Source organism: Solanum stenotomum, chromosome 6 (assembly GCF_019186545.1).
Source record: "Solanum stenotomum isolate F172 chromosome 6, ASM1918654v1, whole genome shotgun sequence".
Lineage (NCBI taxonomy): Eukaryota > Viridiplantae > Streptophyta > Magnoliopsida > Solanales > Solanaceae > Solanum > Solanum stenotomum.
Genome location: NC_064287.1, coordinates 51,631,105 through 51,642,197, shown reverse-complemented (window position 1 = coordinate 51,642,197; position 11,093 = coordinate 51,631,105). Strand labels below are relative to the sequence as shown.

At 35.5% G+C, this 11,093-nt stretch overlaps 2 protein-coding genes across 3 annotated transcripts; one reads left to right on the top strand and one right to left on the bottom strand.

Annotated features, from left to right (window-relative positions):
• The first annotated feature begins 627 nt into the window (after nt 1-627).
• On the top strand, nt 628-6,527 carry LOC125868362 (nicotinamide adenine dinucleotide transporter 1, chloroplastic). Its single transcript, XM_049549019.1, has 9 exons — nt 628-984; nt 1,615-1,710; nt 3,295-3,401; nt 3,846-3,894; nt 4,071-4,183; nt 5,300-5,394; nt 5,636-5,724; nt 5,817-5,911; nt 5,993-6,527. Exons 1-9 carry the CDS (start codon nt 909-911, stop codon nt 6,368-6,370), a joined length of 1,098 nt encoding a protein of 365 aa, XP_049404976.1. The 5' UTR covers nt 628-908; the 3' UTR covers nt 6,371-6,527.
• A 679-nt stretch (nt 6,528-7,206) lies between these two features.
• Nucleotides 7,207-10,668, bottom strand: LOC125869389 (LEAF RUST 10 DISEASE-RESISTANCE LOCUS RECEPTOR-LIKE PROTEIN KINASE-like 1.1). 2 transcript variants are annotated; one of them, XM_049549969.1, is made up of 4 exons: nt 9,728-10,668; nt 9,598-9,633; nt 9,069-9,326; nt 7,207-8,371 (listed from the first exon to the last, which is right to left on the bottom strand). In XM_049549969.1, exons 1-4 carry the CDS (start codon nt 10,455-10,457, stop codon nt 7,401-7,403), a joined length of 1,995 nt encoding a protein of 664 aa, XP_049405926.1. In that variant the 5' UTR covers nt 10,458-10,668; the 3' UTR covers nt 7,207-7,400. The 2 variants fall into 2 exon arrangements, with proteins under 2 accessions (XP_049405926.1, XP_049405927.1); XM_049549970.1 differs by having other exon boundaries at nt 9,598-9,630.
• Nucleotides 10,669-11,093: the final 425 nt, after the last annotated feature.

The window sequence follows — 11,093 nt, the reverse complement described above, 5'->3', positions numbered from 1 at the left end:
AGTCGACGCCTTTAACATGACATAAATAGCTTATATATAAAGCTAGTTTTTTCTTTCAAGGATATTGAATTTTGTTTTTCTACTGAACAAAACATGAATTAAATTCTATTCAAGTTATTTATTCTTAATTTTTTTTAATCGTAAGTTGATATAATAATTTGTCATATAATTCAACACCTTAATAAAAAATTCAACTATTATATCTAAATTTTTAATCTCATCAATATTAACATACCCCTATTTTTCTACATTAGAGCGATTATTAAAAAAAAACACATTTGATCATACAAAAATAAGTTGAAATTATGATAAAAGAAAATAACATTACTAAGTAAAACATTTTTTATTTTAATAAAAAAATTAACTACGTAAAAGTTTGTCACCGCTGAATCAATAGTTTAACGTATGATAATGACTATCATCATATTATGATTCACTAATTCTCGTCATTTCATTATCACGAATCAATAGTTTATCGTATGATAACGACTCATTATCATATTAAGATTTACTAATTCTCGTCATTCCATTATCATGTTACAAGTGAAGTTTCTAATCTCACTATTACTAATACATTCCAAATTTAGAATAATTACCAAGAAAATATTTTTGACCATATCAAAATTCTAAACTTTTTTTTTTCTTCTTCAAATTCAATTCAAAAAGCAATAAGAATCATCATCTATGTCACAAACCCCTAACTCGTCCAAGACGTCAGTGGACCGGTCATTCTTCTTGAAAACCCAAAAGGGTATTTGTATATGATGAAACCCCACCTGGGTTTTTGCTAAATCTTCAAAGGGTTCTTTCAATTCTTGAAAAAAGGGTGAATTTTTCAGTTTTTTTTTCAATATTTTTGCTGTTGTTTGGGTTGTTGAGGTAAAGTTTTCCGGCAAGAATCTTTAAAAATGGCCACCGCCGGTGCCGGCGATCTTAAGAGTGTTAGAGGTATCATTTGTGAAGCTGGTGCTGGTGCTTCTGCAGGTATGCACTGGCCACCTTTTTCCCTTTTTAATTTAATTTGTCAATTGTTGTTATCTGGGGTTTTAATGTTAAAGAAGGTAAGAGATTCATTCATTGTGTTGCTTTTTGATCTTTGAGTTTTTTGAGCTATTTGAATGTGATTTTGAGTTAATTGGGGGTTGTAAAAATCTTTGCTTTTGTATCTTTGGGTGGTTTTTTTAGGTGCTAGTGCTGCTACATTTATGTGTACATTGGATCTTTGAGTTTTTTGAGCAGTTTGAATGTGAATTTGAGTTAATTGGGTAGTGTGTTTTTGAGGTGCTATTGCTGCTATATTTGTGTGTACATTGGATCTTTGAGGTTTTTGAGCCATTTGAATGTGAATTTGAGTTAATTGGGGGTTGAAAAAATTTAAGCTTTTGTATCTTTGGATGTTCTTTTAGGTGCTATTGCTGCTATATTTGTGTGTACATTGGATCTTTGAGGTTTTTGGGCTATTTGAATGTGAATTTGAGTTAATTGGGGGTTGTAAAAATCTAAGCTTTTGTATCTTTGGATGTTCTTTTAGGTTCTATTGCTGCTACATTTAATGTGTTCATTGGATCTTTGAGTTTTTTGAATGTGAATTTGAGTTAATTGGATGTTTTTTAGGTGCTATTGCTGCTACATTTATGTGTCCATTGGATGTTATTAAGACAAGACTGCAAGTACATGGTCTACCTCAGGTTTCTCAATCTGGTCGTCAAGGTTTGTGCTCGTCGTTGTCTCTTATATTAGAAATGATAAGAACTGCTACCTTAAGTCGAAGTGCTTCCCATTGAACAAATACAAAAGTGATATATTAAGATTAATGTGATCTTGTAATTGAATTATTTCATAGCTCTCGTAATGATCTGTAGAACCCTTATTACACGTCAATGGTGTCCTATATATAACAGATAAAAACACTTCTTATTCACTACTTAACAACCACAAGAATTCCTGTTTGCCTTTTGTGTGAGCAAAACACCACTCAGATCAACATATCTGAAAAAATGGACTGCGAATCATTAATATCTGATCCAACGAAGCATGAATGACAGACCTGAGCTTTCCTCAGTTTCAACGATAAACCATTTTAGGTCCCGCTCCTCACTCCTAGTTGACTTGGAGTTAACACAGATTGTCAAAATCTGAAGACAACTTTTACCCTGATTTTACTACAGTACAATGGATTCGAAGTTTTTCCAGTTCTAGTATATCTCTGGTAAAAGAAGTCTGGCTGTTGCTTTAAATTCTTACCAATCTTCTCAGGCAAAGTAGAAGTATTAGCTATTCTGATTGACTGCTCCTTTTAATTTATTTATCTATGTATTCTTCTAAATTCTTTAAGTAAGGTATTTGTTAGCATAAAACTAAGGGTGCTGTACAGTAGAATTATACAATTACCTCGTCCGAAACAAAGGTGTGACTACAAAACATCTATCCAACCAATATACACTGGTTGGATCTTTTTTGAGCTCCAAAATAGCAACAAAAACAATATGCATTGTGGATTTAGGAATTTTCTCGTCTTGGATGCTTAATTATTTCTCACAAAACTGCACCTTAGTGCATGAAGAGCTATTTTGTTGTATTTTTTCTCTGTGTCTTCCTTCAGCTTTCACCTTAGATAGGCTGCCCATTGGGTTTCTGTTTCCTCCAATTTCCATTTTCTCCAGTGTAGAATGTCCAATTTGTTGCTTTCGGTGCGTTCCTTGTGTTTCTGCTTTCCTCATTTGATGTAGTCATTTCCTAAATGGACTTCCACATTCTGTACATTGTGCACTCTGATCTCATCGCATCTCCGTGAAAAATTTCCTTTGACAGTGAGTATAATTTGGTGAGTTTTAGAGGAGAGTTGCTGTCGACTTTTTCATGAAGGTCTCTAGGGCTAGTTCTGTTTTCTTCTTAATTTAAACAAGTTTTAATTTGAGGAGCTGATAATTGGTCTTTCATCTTGTTCCTTCTTTGGATTAATATATTGTTTTTTTGGTCTTCTTGTTAAACCTATTAAGATCAATGGTAACCTTAGAAAAAGAGGCAAAGAATAAAGAGAAGTCCAAATCCATATTACTGGCANCTCTCTACCTCTACGAGGTAGTGGCAGGGTCTGCGTACACTCCACCCTCCCCAGACCCCACCTAGTGGGATTTCACTGGGTATGTTGTTGTTGTTGTTGTTTGTTGGTCTTCTTGTTAAACCTATTAAGATCAATGGAAACCTTAGAAAAAGAGGCAAAGAATAAAGAGAAGTCCAAATCCATATTACTGGCACACTTATTTTTCCTTGAATTATTTGGGCAACAAACAGGTAGTGTCATTGTCACCAGCTTACAAAATATACTAAGGACAGAAGGTTTCAGGGGACTTTATCGAGGCCTTTCACCAACATTGACAGCTCTTCTTCCGAACTGGGCGGTAAACATTGTCTTGTTCATTTTCTGCTTCTGTGGATTGCAATTAGTTGAACTTCCTTCATGAAATGAGTCATCAAAATTGAATGAGATAATATTCAAATATGGTCTCTTATGGAACTGCATACTCTTTCTTATTATATAATGCAATGATTAGGGTTTCCTTGCACACCACCACAAACGTGTTCCTATTGCTGATGAAGAATCAAAATGAATAAGGCTTTCCTTTTGGGCGGGGGCAGGTGTTGCTTGTATTGAACTCCTGGATAGCTTTTTTATGGAAGTAAAAAGTTGATTTACCAGTGTTAGCTGTAACTTATCGGCTTTGTTTACGACTGACTCCATGTCGGCATATATTTTCTATGCATGCTGAATCCACCCACCCTTTTTTTCTTCTGAAATCTCCACAAGTAACCGTTTTGAGAAAAAACATTCACATCTTCTGCAGGTGTACTTTACAGTTTATCGACATCTCAAGGATTCGTTACATTCACATGGTAAACTTTTACTCTATTAGTTATTTGGACTATTAGCTTTCATCACTTCTTTTTTAAATGTTTGTTTGAATGCCGTCATATATTTTAATCCTTTACTATTTGGAACTTGTTATGAAGACAATAGGAAACTTAGCACTTATCTTTACCAAAAGAATTTTCTTGTGCGGTAAATGCAGTGGATAGCAGTGGGCAGCTTACAATTGGTGCAAACATGCTTGCAGCTGCGGGAGCGGGGGCTGCAACATCCATTACAACAAATCCATTGTGGGTTGTTAAGACCCGGCTCCAAGTAGGTTTCATGTTCTCATATAGTTAGCGTTGATTTATTCTTCTGTGCTCACTTGTTGTGCCTTAAAGTGCATAAATGCACAGAAATATAATAGAATACCAATTTGATAAAGTTGGCTCCTTCAATTTGGGTAATCGGTGTTGTTCGTAGGGAGCCATGATCCATGCACTTTCATTTTTCTTTATATTTACTTGCCCTGCTCTAGTTTCTGCAGTCTTTATCACTGTGCTATTATTGTATCCATGTATGCTTTCCTTCATCAACTATCATCAGAGAGAAAGATGGGAATAGGTGAAATGCAATCTTTTACCTTGTGGGGGATTAAATGTGGAGTATCAGAAATTTCTTTTACGTTGGTGGCATCCGAGTTAGCTTGTGCGTAACTCGACTATTTTACTGGGTACCTGCTATCTCTCACCAGCACCGGTAGCATGTAGCTCTGCCAACTAGGCCTAGTCACCTAGACAAATGGGAAGAGATCACCTAGTGTTTCTTGCCTCTGTTGGGATTGGAGTATTAGAGTTTTGACTGTCTGTATCTAACCCTGTTAATATAGTTAGGATTATGCTGCGCTATAGCAAGTGAAAGAAAAATCCTCTGGTCTTAAATAGTTCTAATTAGTACTTACGCCACGGGAACTGGAGATGCTTCTTCACTAAAATGAATCAGAATCCAAACTTTTGTGTGCTAATTTAGTCATGACATTTTCTTTAGATTCAATATTTGCTAAGAGTCTTTGTCTTCTAAGAGATTTATATTCCGGGAAAAATGTTGATAATTTCTGCTGCTAGAGAAACTATTATTTTTCCCTAAAATTGGTGATCCACTTAAATGGACCCACATAAATTGTAAGGATTCTCATAGCTGATCCCAATTTGTTTGGAATTGAGGCATAATTGTAGATACCCATTGGTGTAAGCATCTGCACATGGTGCCGATACAGTTGTCATCCTAGTTCAACATAAATGTGTTAATAGTTCACGTAACATAGGCTAAAGCACAAGTTTCTAATACCATTAGAGTTTATTGTTAGGGTGTCCTTAATTAGTATTGGAATAACAACTTGCATTTGCTTATGTAACGTGTTCCTGATATTTTCTTTTCCTCATTCTTTAGACACAGGGAATGAGGGAGGGTGTAGTTCCTTATAAAGGTATATTGTCTGCTTTAATACGAATAACACATGAAGAAGGGATCCGCGGATTGTACAGGTTAGTTATATAGTGAAGATAGTCATATACAAACTTTTTACTTGTGTGTTTCATCCTTTGTTGAGACGCTTCAGTTCCATATCCTCTTAACCAACTATGCGAAGATGGAAAACATCTTCTTAGGATAATAAACAATTACTCTTGTCCAAAAAAAAGAAAAAACAGTATCCATTTTCATCACCTGATGTTGACTCTAGTCAGTTATTTTGGGTTTGATATCTCCGTTTGCTTTGGGTTGCAGTGGCCTCTTGCCGTCATTGGCTGGGATTAGTCATGTTGCTATCCAATTTCCAGCATATGAAAAGCTGAAATCATACTTAGCAAAAAGGGGTGAGAAGCTTTTCTCTTTTATCAGTTGCGAAGTTTGTTTCTCATTTATCTCTTATCTGATTGATCATGTGATGTCTTTCTCGAACTGCCAGCCAATAAGCATACCAATGAACTGAACCCTGGTGAAGTAGCAATTGCCTCTTCGATGGCAAAAGTAGTTGCCTCTGTAATGACTTATCCACATGAGGTAAGCAGGAAATGGACCAGGACCATCTTTGTTCTTTCCTGGAATCACAGTCCTACTTATTAATCTATCGTTCTTGACCAGGTCGTGCGTTCTAAACTTCAAGAACAAGGGCAAGTAAGAAACTCAGAGAAAGCATATAATGGGGTTGTTGATTGTGTAAAAAAGATGTTCAAACAGGAACGTCTGACCGCATTCTACCGGGGTTGTGGAACCAATCTTCTAAGGACCACACCCTCTGCTGTTATTACATTTACCAGTTATGAAATGATCCACAGAATACTTCAACGAGCTATACTTCCAGAAGAGGATTCAGAACCAAATCCTAGACGTAAATCCCTTAAGGTAGCCGAAGAACATGGAGACAATGACGAAAAATTCCAACAATCAGAAAGCACATCGAATAAGAGAACTCCTTTAATTCCATTGAGTAACTCTGATAATCTAACTGCTAGACATTGATTAGAGATGTTTTTCTTTTTCTTTTTTCGTCGTGGAAGCAATTTGCAACAAATGTTTGCTGTTGCACAATTTTTTCTTTTGTAACTTACTATTTGGGTGAAGGAAGTCTTATATTTCGATCTAATAAAGAAGGGCGCGGATAGTTTCCATTCTTCAACATCCTTGATTATTTGTTCTACTGCATCTTTCTCTTTGTGGGATTACGCTAGATATGTTGTTGTTGATGCATCTTTCTTTTTGTATAAAAATAGTGACAGGTGAAGGCTCCAAAGCTGGGGTCCCTTTTTTCACCTTGTAAAATAATTGTCTAATTCTTGATTATTGACCCATTCGTGGATGCAATTTCTAATAAAGGATTTGTCTGCAGACAATTAATTGCAGGTCAATTCTTGGTGGAAAAAGAATTAGTCATAGTTTGAAATCCGATCTTATGAACTTTCTTGGCAGCCATAATATTTCCAAATCATTAATGAAAAAACGAAAACGAAAAGTCCTACTAGTATAGGTATTCGGTAACTATGTTAATCAACAGTTATGGAAGAAATCACCTAGCGTTTTTTGTCTCTATTGAAATGTGAATTTCCATGATTTTCACCTCATTAACCGTTAGGCTACACGGTTGATGCTAGCTAACATGTACTGGTGTTGTCTTCAAAGAGAGATTGCATAAATTGTGCATAATTGCTCGTATGTTATAATTCACCAAAAGTAGCAAAGACATTTTTAAAGCCAGGATAACCCATAGAGAAAATTTTCAAAAATGCTCACAGGTGTGTGTGGATCCTCCAAAAAGTAGTGCATTAGTGCAGCAACATTTTAGGAGAATCCAAGCAACATAGTCTAAAGGGGAAAGGGGAATCATATACATATATGACTATAAGTTACACCTTAGGAAAGCTTGATTTACTATGTTCATGAACTATGCCTTAGCATCAACCTATTAAACAGGCTGAAACAAGCTAAAAAAAACTCTATAAAATGATATCGTGATATGTATCTAACATGAAGGGGAAAATGAGTTTATGAAATATCACCCTCCAGTACTAGTTGTAGTGGAACTACTAGCCCATGTATCAATCACAGTATCAGGTGAAGCTGGAATGTTTTTCTTCAATAACACAGCATCATCCGTTTCAGAAGGATGACGATGAACTTGTACAGTTCTTGTCTTGGTATTGCAGCTATTGATAGCCTTTTTCTGATCATTTTTCCATCCACTGTATTTGATAAGCTTCAACGCTTCGTGTACTTCTTCCATTGTAGGTCTCATGTCCTTGACAACTTGCAAGCACTGGAAAGCTAGTTCTGCCACTGATGTTGTCATCCTCCTAACTTCAGCATCTGTCTCGAATCCAAGATATGGATCAATCACCTCATCATATGCAGATTTTAGTATCCTGTTCATCGCGTAGTTTGCCAAATTAATCTCGTGCATATGTCTGTTCATATCTACAGCTCGCTTTGATGATATGAGCTCAACAAGGACAACCCCAAAGCTATAAACATCACTCTTATCAGTAAGGTGGTAACATTCATGATACTGAGGATCAACATATCCCGGGGTCCCCTGAGGTGCGGTTGAGACATGAGTAACATCATTAGGGAAGGATTTTGACAGCCCGAAATCTGCTACTTTGACACAAAACTTATCGTCCAGGAGAATGTTATTTGTTTTGACATCACGGTGTATGATGTCAGAAGCATGAAGGTAAGCCAACGCGCTAGCAGTTTCAATGGCGATTTTGAGCCTTATAGACCATGTTAGTAACTTATCCTTCGCTCTATGTCCGTTCAGGTGATCAGCAATTGTTCCATTAGGAATGTACTCATAAACAAGGAAGAGTTCACGGCTACGTCTTGATGCACATCCATAAAGGGTAACAAGATTTGGATGCCTAAGGCGAGTGAGAATTTCAATTTCATTGATAAATTGTTGCATTTGCCTGTGATTGTTCTCATAAAGGCTCTTAACTGCAACTTCTTTTCCATCTTTAAGTTTTCCTGATTTTAGAACATACAGAAACAGCTGTTAGATCAAAAGATGCTTACTACGTACATTTCCCCTCGAAAAGCAAAACAAACAAAAAAGACTTTTGTGGATTGTCTTTAGATTATTACTCCCTCCATTTCAATTTGTTTGTCTTACTCTCCTTTTTAGTCCGTTTCAAAAAGAACGCGTCTTCTTTTTTTGGCAGCTCTTTAATACTAACTTTTCACATGACANCCTAAGGCGAGTGAGAATTTCAATTTCATTGATAAATTGTTGCATTTGCCTGTGATTGTTCTCATAAAGGCTCTTAACTGCAACTTCTTTTCCATCTTTAAGTTTTCCTGATTTTAGAACATACAGAAACAGCTGTTAGATCAAAAGATGCTTACTACGTACATTTCCCCTCGAAAAGCAAAAGAGACTTTTTTGGGTTGTCTTTAGATTATTACACCCTCCGTTTCAATTTGTTTGTCTTACTCTCCTTTTTAGTCCGTTCCAGAAAGAACGCATCTTCTTTTTTTGACAGCTTTGTAATACTAATTTTTCATATGACATGTTTAAGATCACAAGATCAAAGAACATTTTGGTACATTCTAATACCACAAGATTCAAAAGTCTTTCTTTTCTTTCTTAAACTCCGTGCCAAGTCAAAACCAGACAAACAAATTGAAACGGAGTGAGTAACTTCTATGAAAAAACCTTTCTTACCATAGTACACAGTTCCATAACCTCCATCACCAAGTTCTCTAGAAGAGCTGAATTTGTTGGTGGCTTCTTCAAGTTCTTCATAGGAGAATACAGGAATCCCTAGGTACTCACAACGTTCCTCAAGCTCGTGATGAATCATTGAAATACCAGATGTATTTCTTGAAATAAATTGTGAAGAATCATTTCTCCTCCTCATGTAAAACCATAGAACACAGGCAATTGCACAAAGTCCAACAACAGAACCGATAAATGCTGAAACTGAAACAAAAAAACAACAACAACCGATCAACGAACATAAAACATGGACTAAAGTTAAATATTTTAGATTCTTTATATCTTTGTTATTGATAAGGGTAGCCTTGATACAACAATAAGAGTTTCCTTCATATGACCAAGGAGATCACAAGCTCAAGCGGTGGAAAACACTACTTCTTGTTATATCATACTCATTGTAGAAATAAACCTTTAAATGCTAAAATCTTGTAATGTAACAACAAAATTGCAGACAAAATGTTAAAAAGATAGGTACCTGCAACAATCAGTTTCGCATATTTATGATGACCTGCTGCAATCACAGTAAAAATGAAAATGTAAGATGAACCAAGAAAAGAAAAGAACTAAAATCTTTAAAGTGAACCATGAAAAAAACTTCTCTTTACCATTGTTGGTATTGGCATTAGAACAAAGAAAGTTGTTAGTAGTATTATCTGTTTGACACCTTCCTCCTGTATAATAACACTGATTACACTCATCAGACACAGTCCATCCTAGTATAAATTCTTCAGTTAAAAGATGAAATAAGCCACTTCCATTTGTTTTTGCTTCTATATTTGATGTCAAAGGCAACTGAATAAATGAACAGCTACTAGGAATTTCAGATACTTGATAATAATGGATGGAGATGTTATAGTATAATATGAAACTATCACAGACATTGTAACTTTGATAACTGCTGGAGTTGAAAAATTCTTCATTTCTACTCTTTTGGCTTCTGTTGCATTTGAACAAAGTGAGTAAGGGATCAAATCTATATGTTATTGAAGGAGAAATAGCGATCGAGAAATTTTTATCAAAAATCTCACAACTGTTTTTCTTCAAAAGTTCTCCAAGACTAGAGTCCTTAAGTCTGATAAAAACATCAGATTTTTCAAGAGCTTGATATTTCACCCCATTCAATTCAATTATAGGATTTTCAGTATCTTCACAATAAACTTTGGACAATCCACAATCAAGTTCAGTGGATTTGTAGAAAGGAAAACTCAAATTTGTTAAGTTCCCACACTGGAATTCTTTAGTGCAGTTTGGGTAGGATGTGTTCTGTCCTTGAGCTGAATCAAAGCACCAAAAGTGAAACAAAACGAAGACGAAAAAACAAGAGAACATATCCATGATGAACCCTTTTGGATTAAATAAACAACAAGAATAAGCAAGAATGTTAGTTATAAAAAAAAAACTGAATTCTGCAGAGTTTGTTTTATTGTTTTTTTGGATTTATTTGGCAATAGGATTGCATTAATGTTGTTTATCTTTTGGACACGTTAAGTTGACTCAGACATGGGGAAACAAGACTTTGAAGAAACACAATTTGATGGAAGATTGGCCAAATGGGGTATGGGACCTTTGTGACTTTTACAACATGGGGAATTTTCAATTCACCTTCCTTCCCTTCATTAATGGTTCAAAGACAACTTTTCTTCGAGCATCCGAAACTTACGGATCCGACTAATTCAGATTCATGTCAAGTAAGCTCGTTAAGGAAGGTAAATTTTTCCTTATCAAGAAGTTCTCTTTTTTCAATATTCGAGCTTGAGACATCCAATTAAGGATAGACGGTTCTCAACTATCCTACCCCACTCTTTTTTACAAAGTGGGTAATTTTCTATTCACCTTCCTTCCATTTATCAGTGGTTCAAAGAAGCATATGATGTCCGAAACTCACTAATCTGACTAATTTAGATTCACATCATGTAAGCTTGATAAGGAAGGTAAATTGTTCCTTATCAAGAGGTTTTCTTTTCTCAAGAC

What these genes read in the sequence shown, in the direction of transcription:
- LOC125868362 (XM_049549019.1), top strand. Translation starts at nt 909, where the DNA reads ATGGCCACCGCCGGTGCCGGCGATCTTAAGAGTGTTAGAGGTATCATT. An exon ending in TGGTGCTGGTGCTTCTGCAG is followed by an intron (nt 985 to 1,614) that starts GTATGCACTGGC and finishes GATGTTTTTTAG; the next exon opens with GTGCTATTGCTGCTACATTT. An exon ending in TTGTTAAGACCCGGCTCCAA is followed by an intron (nt 4,184 to 5,299) that starts GTAGGTTTCATG and finishes CTCATTCTTTAG; the next exon opens with ACACAGGGAATGAGGGAGGG.
- LOC125869389 (XM_049549969.1), bottom strand. Translation starts at nt 10,457, where the DNA reads ATGGATATGTTCTCTTGTTTTTTCGTCTTCGTTTTGTTTCACTTTTGG. An exon ending in TGCGAAACTGATTGTTGCAG is followed by an intron (nt 9,327 to 9,597) that starts GTACCTATCTTT and finishes TTTTTGTTTCAG; the next exon opens with TTTCAGCATTTATCGGTTCT. An exon ending in TTATGGAACTGTGTACTATG is followed by an intron (nt 8,372 to 9,068) that starts GTAAGAAAGGTT and finishes TTCTAAAATCAG; the next exon opens with GAAAACTTAAAGATGGAAAA.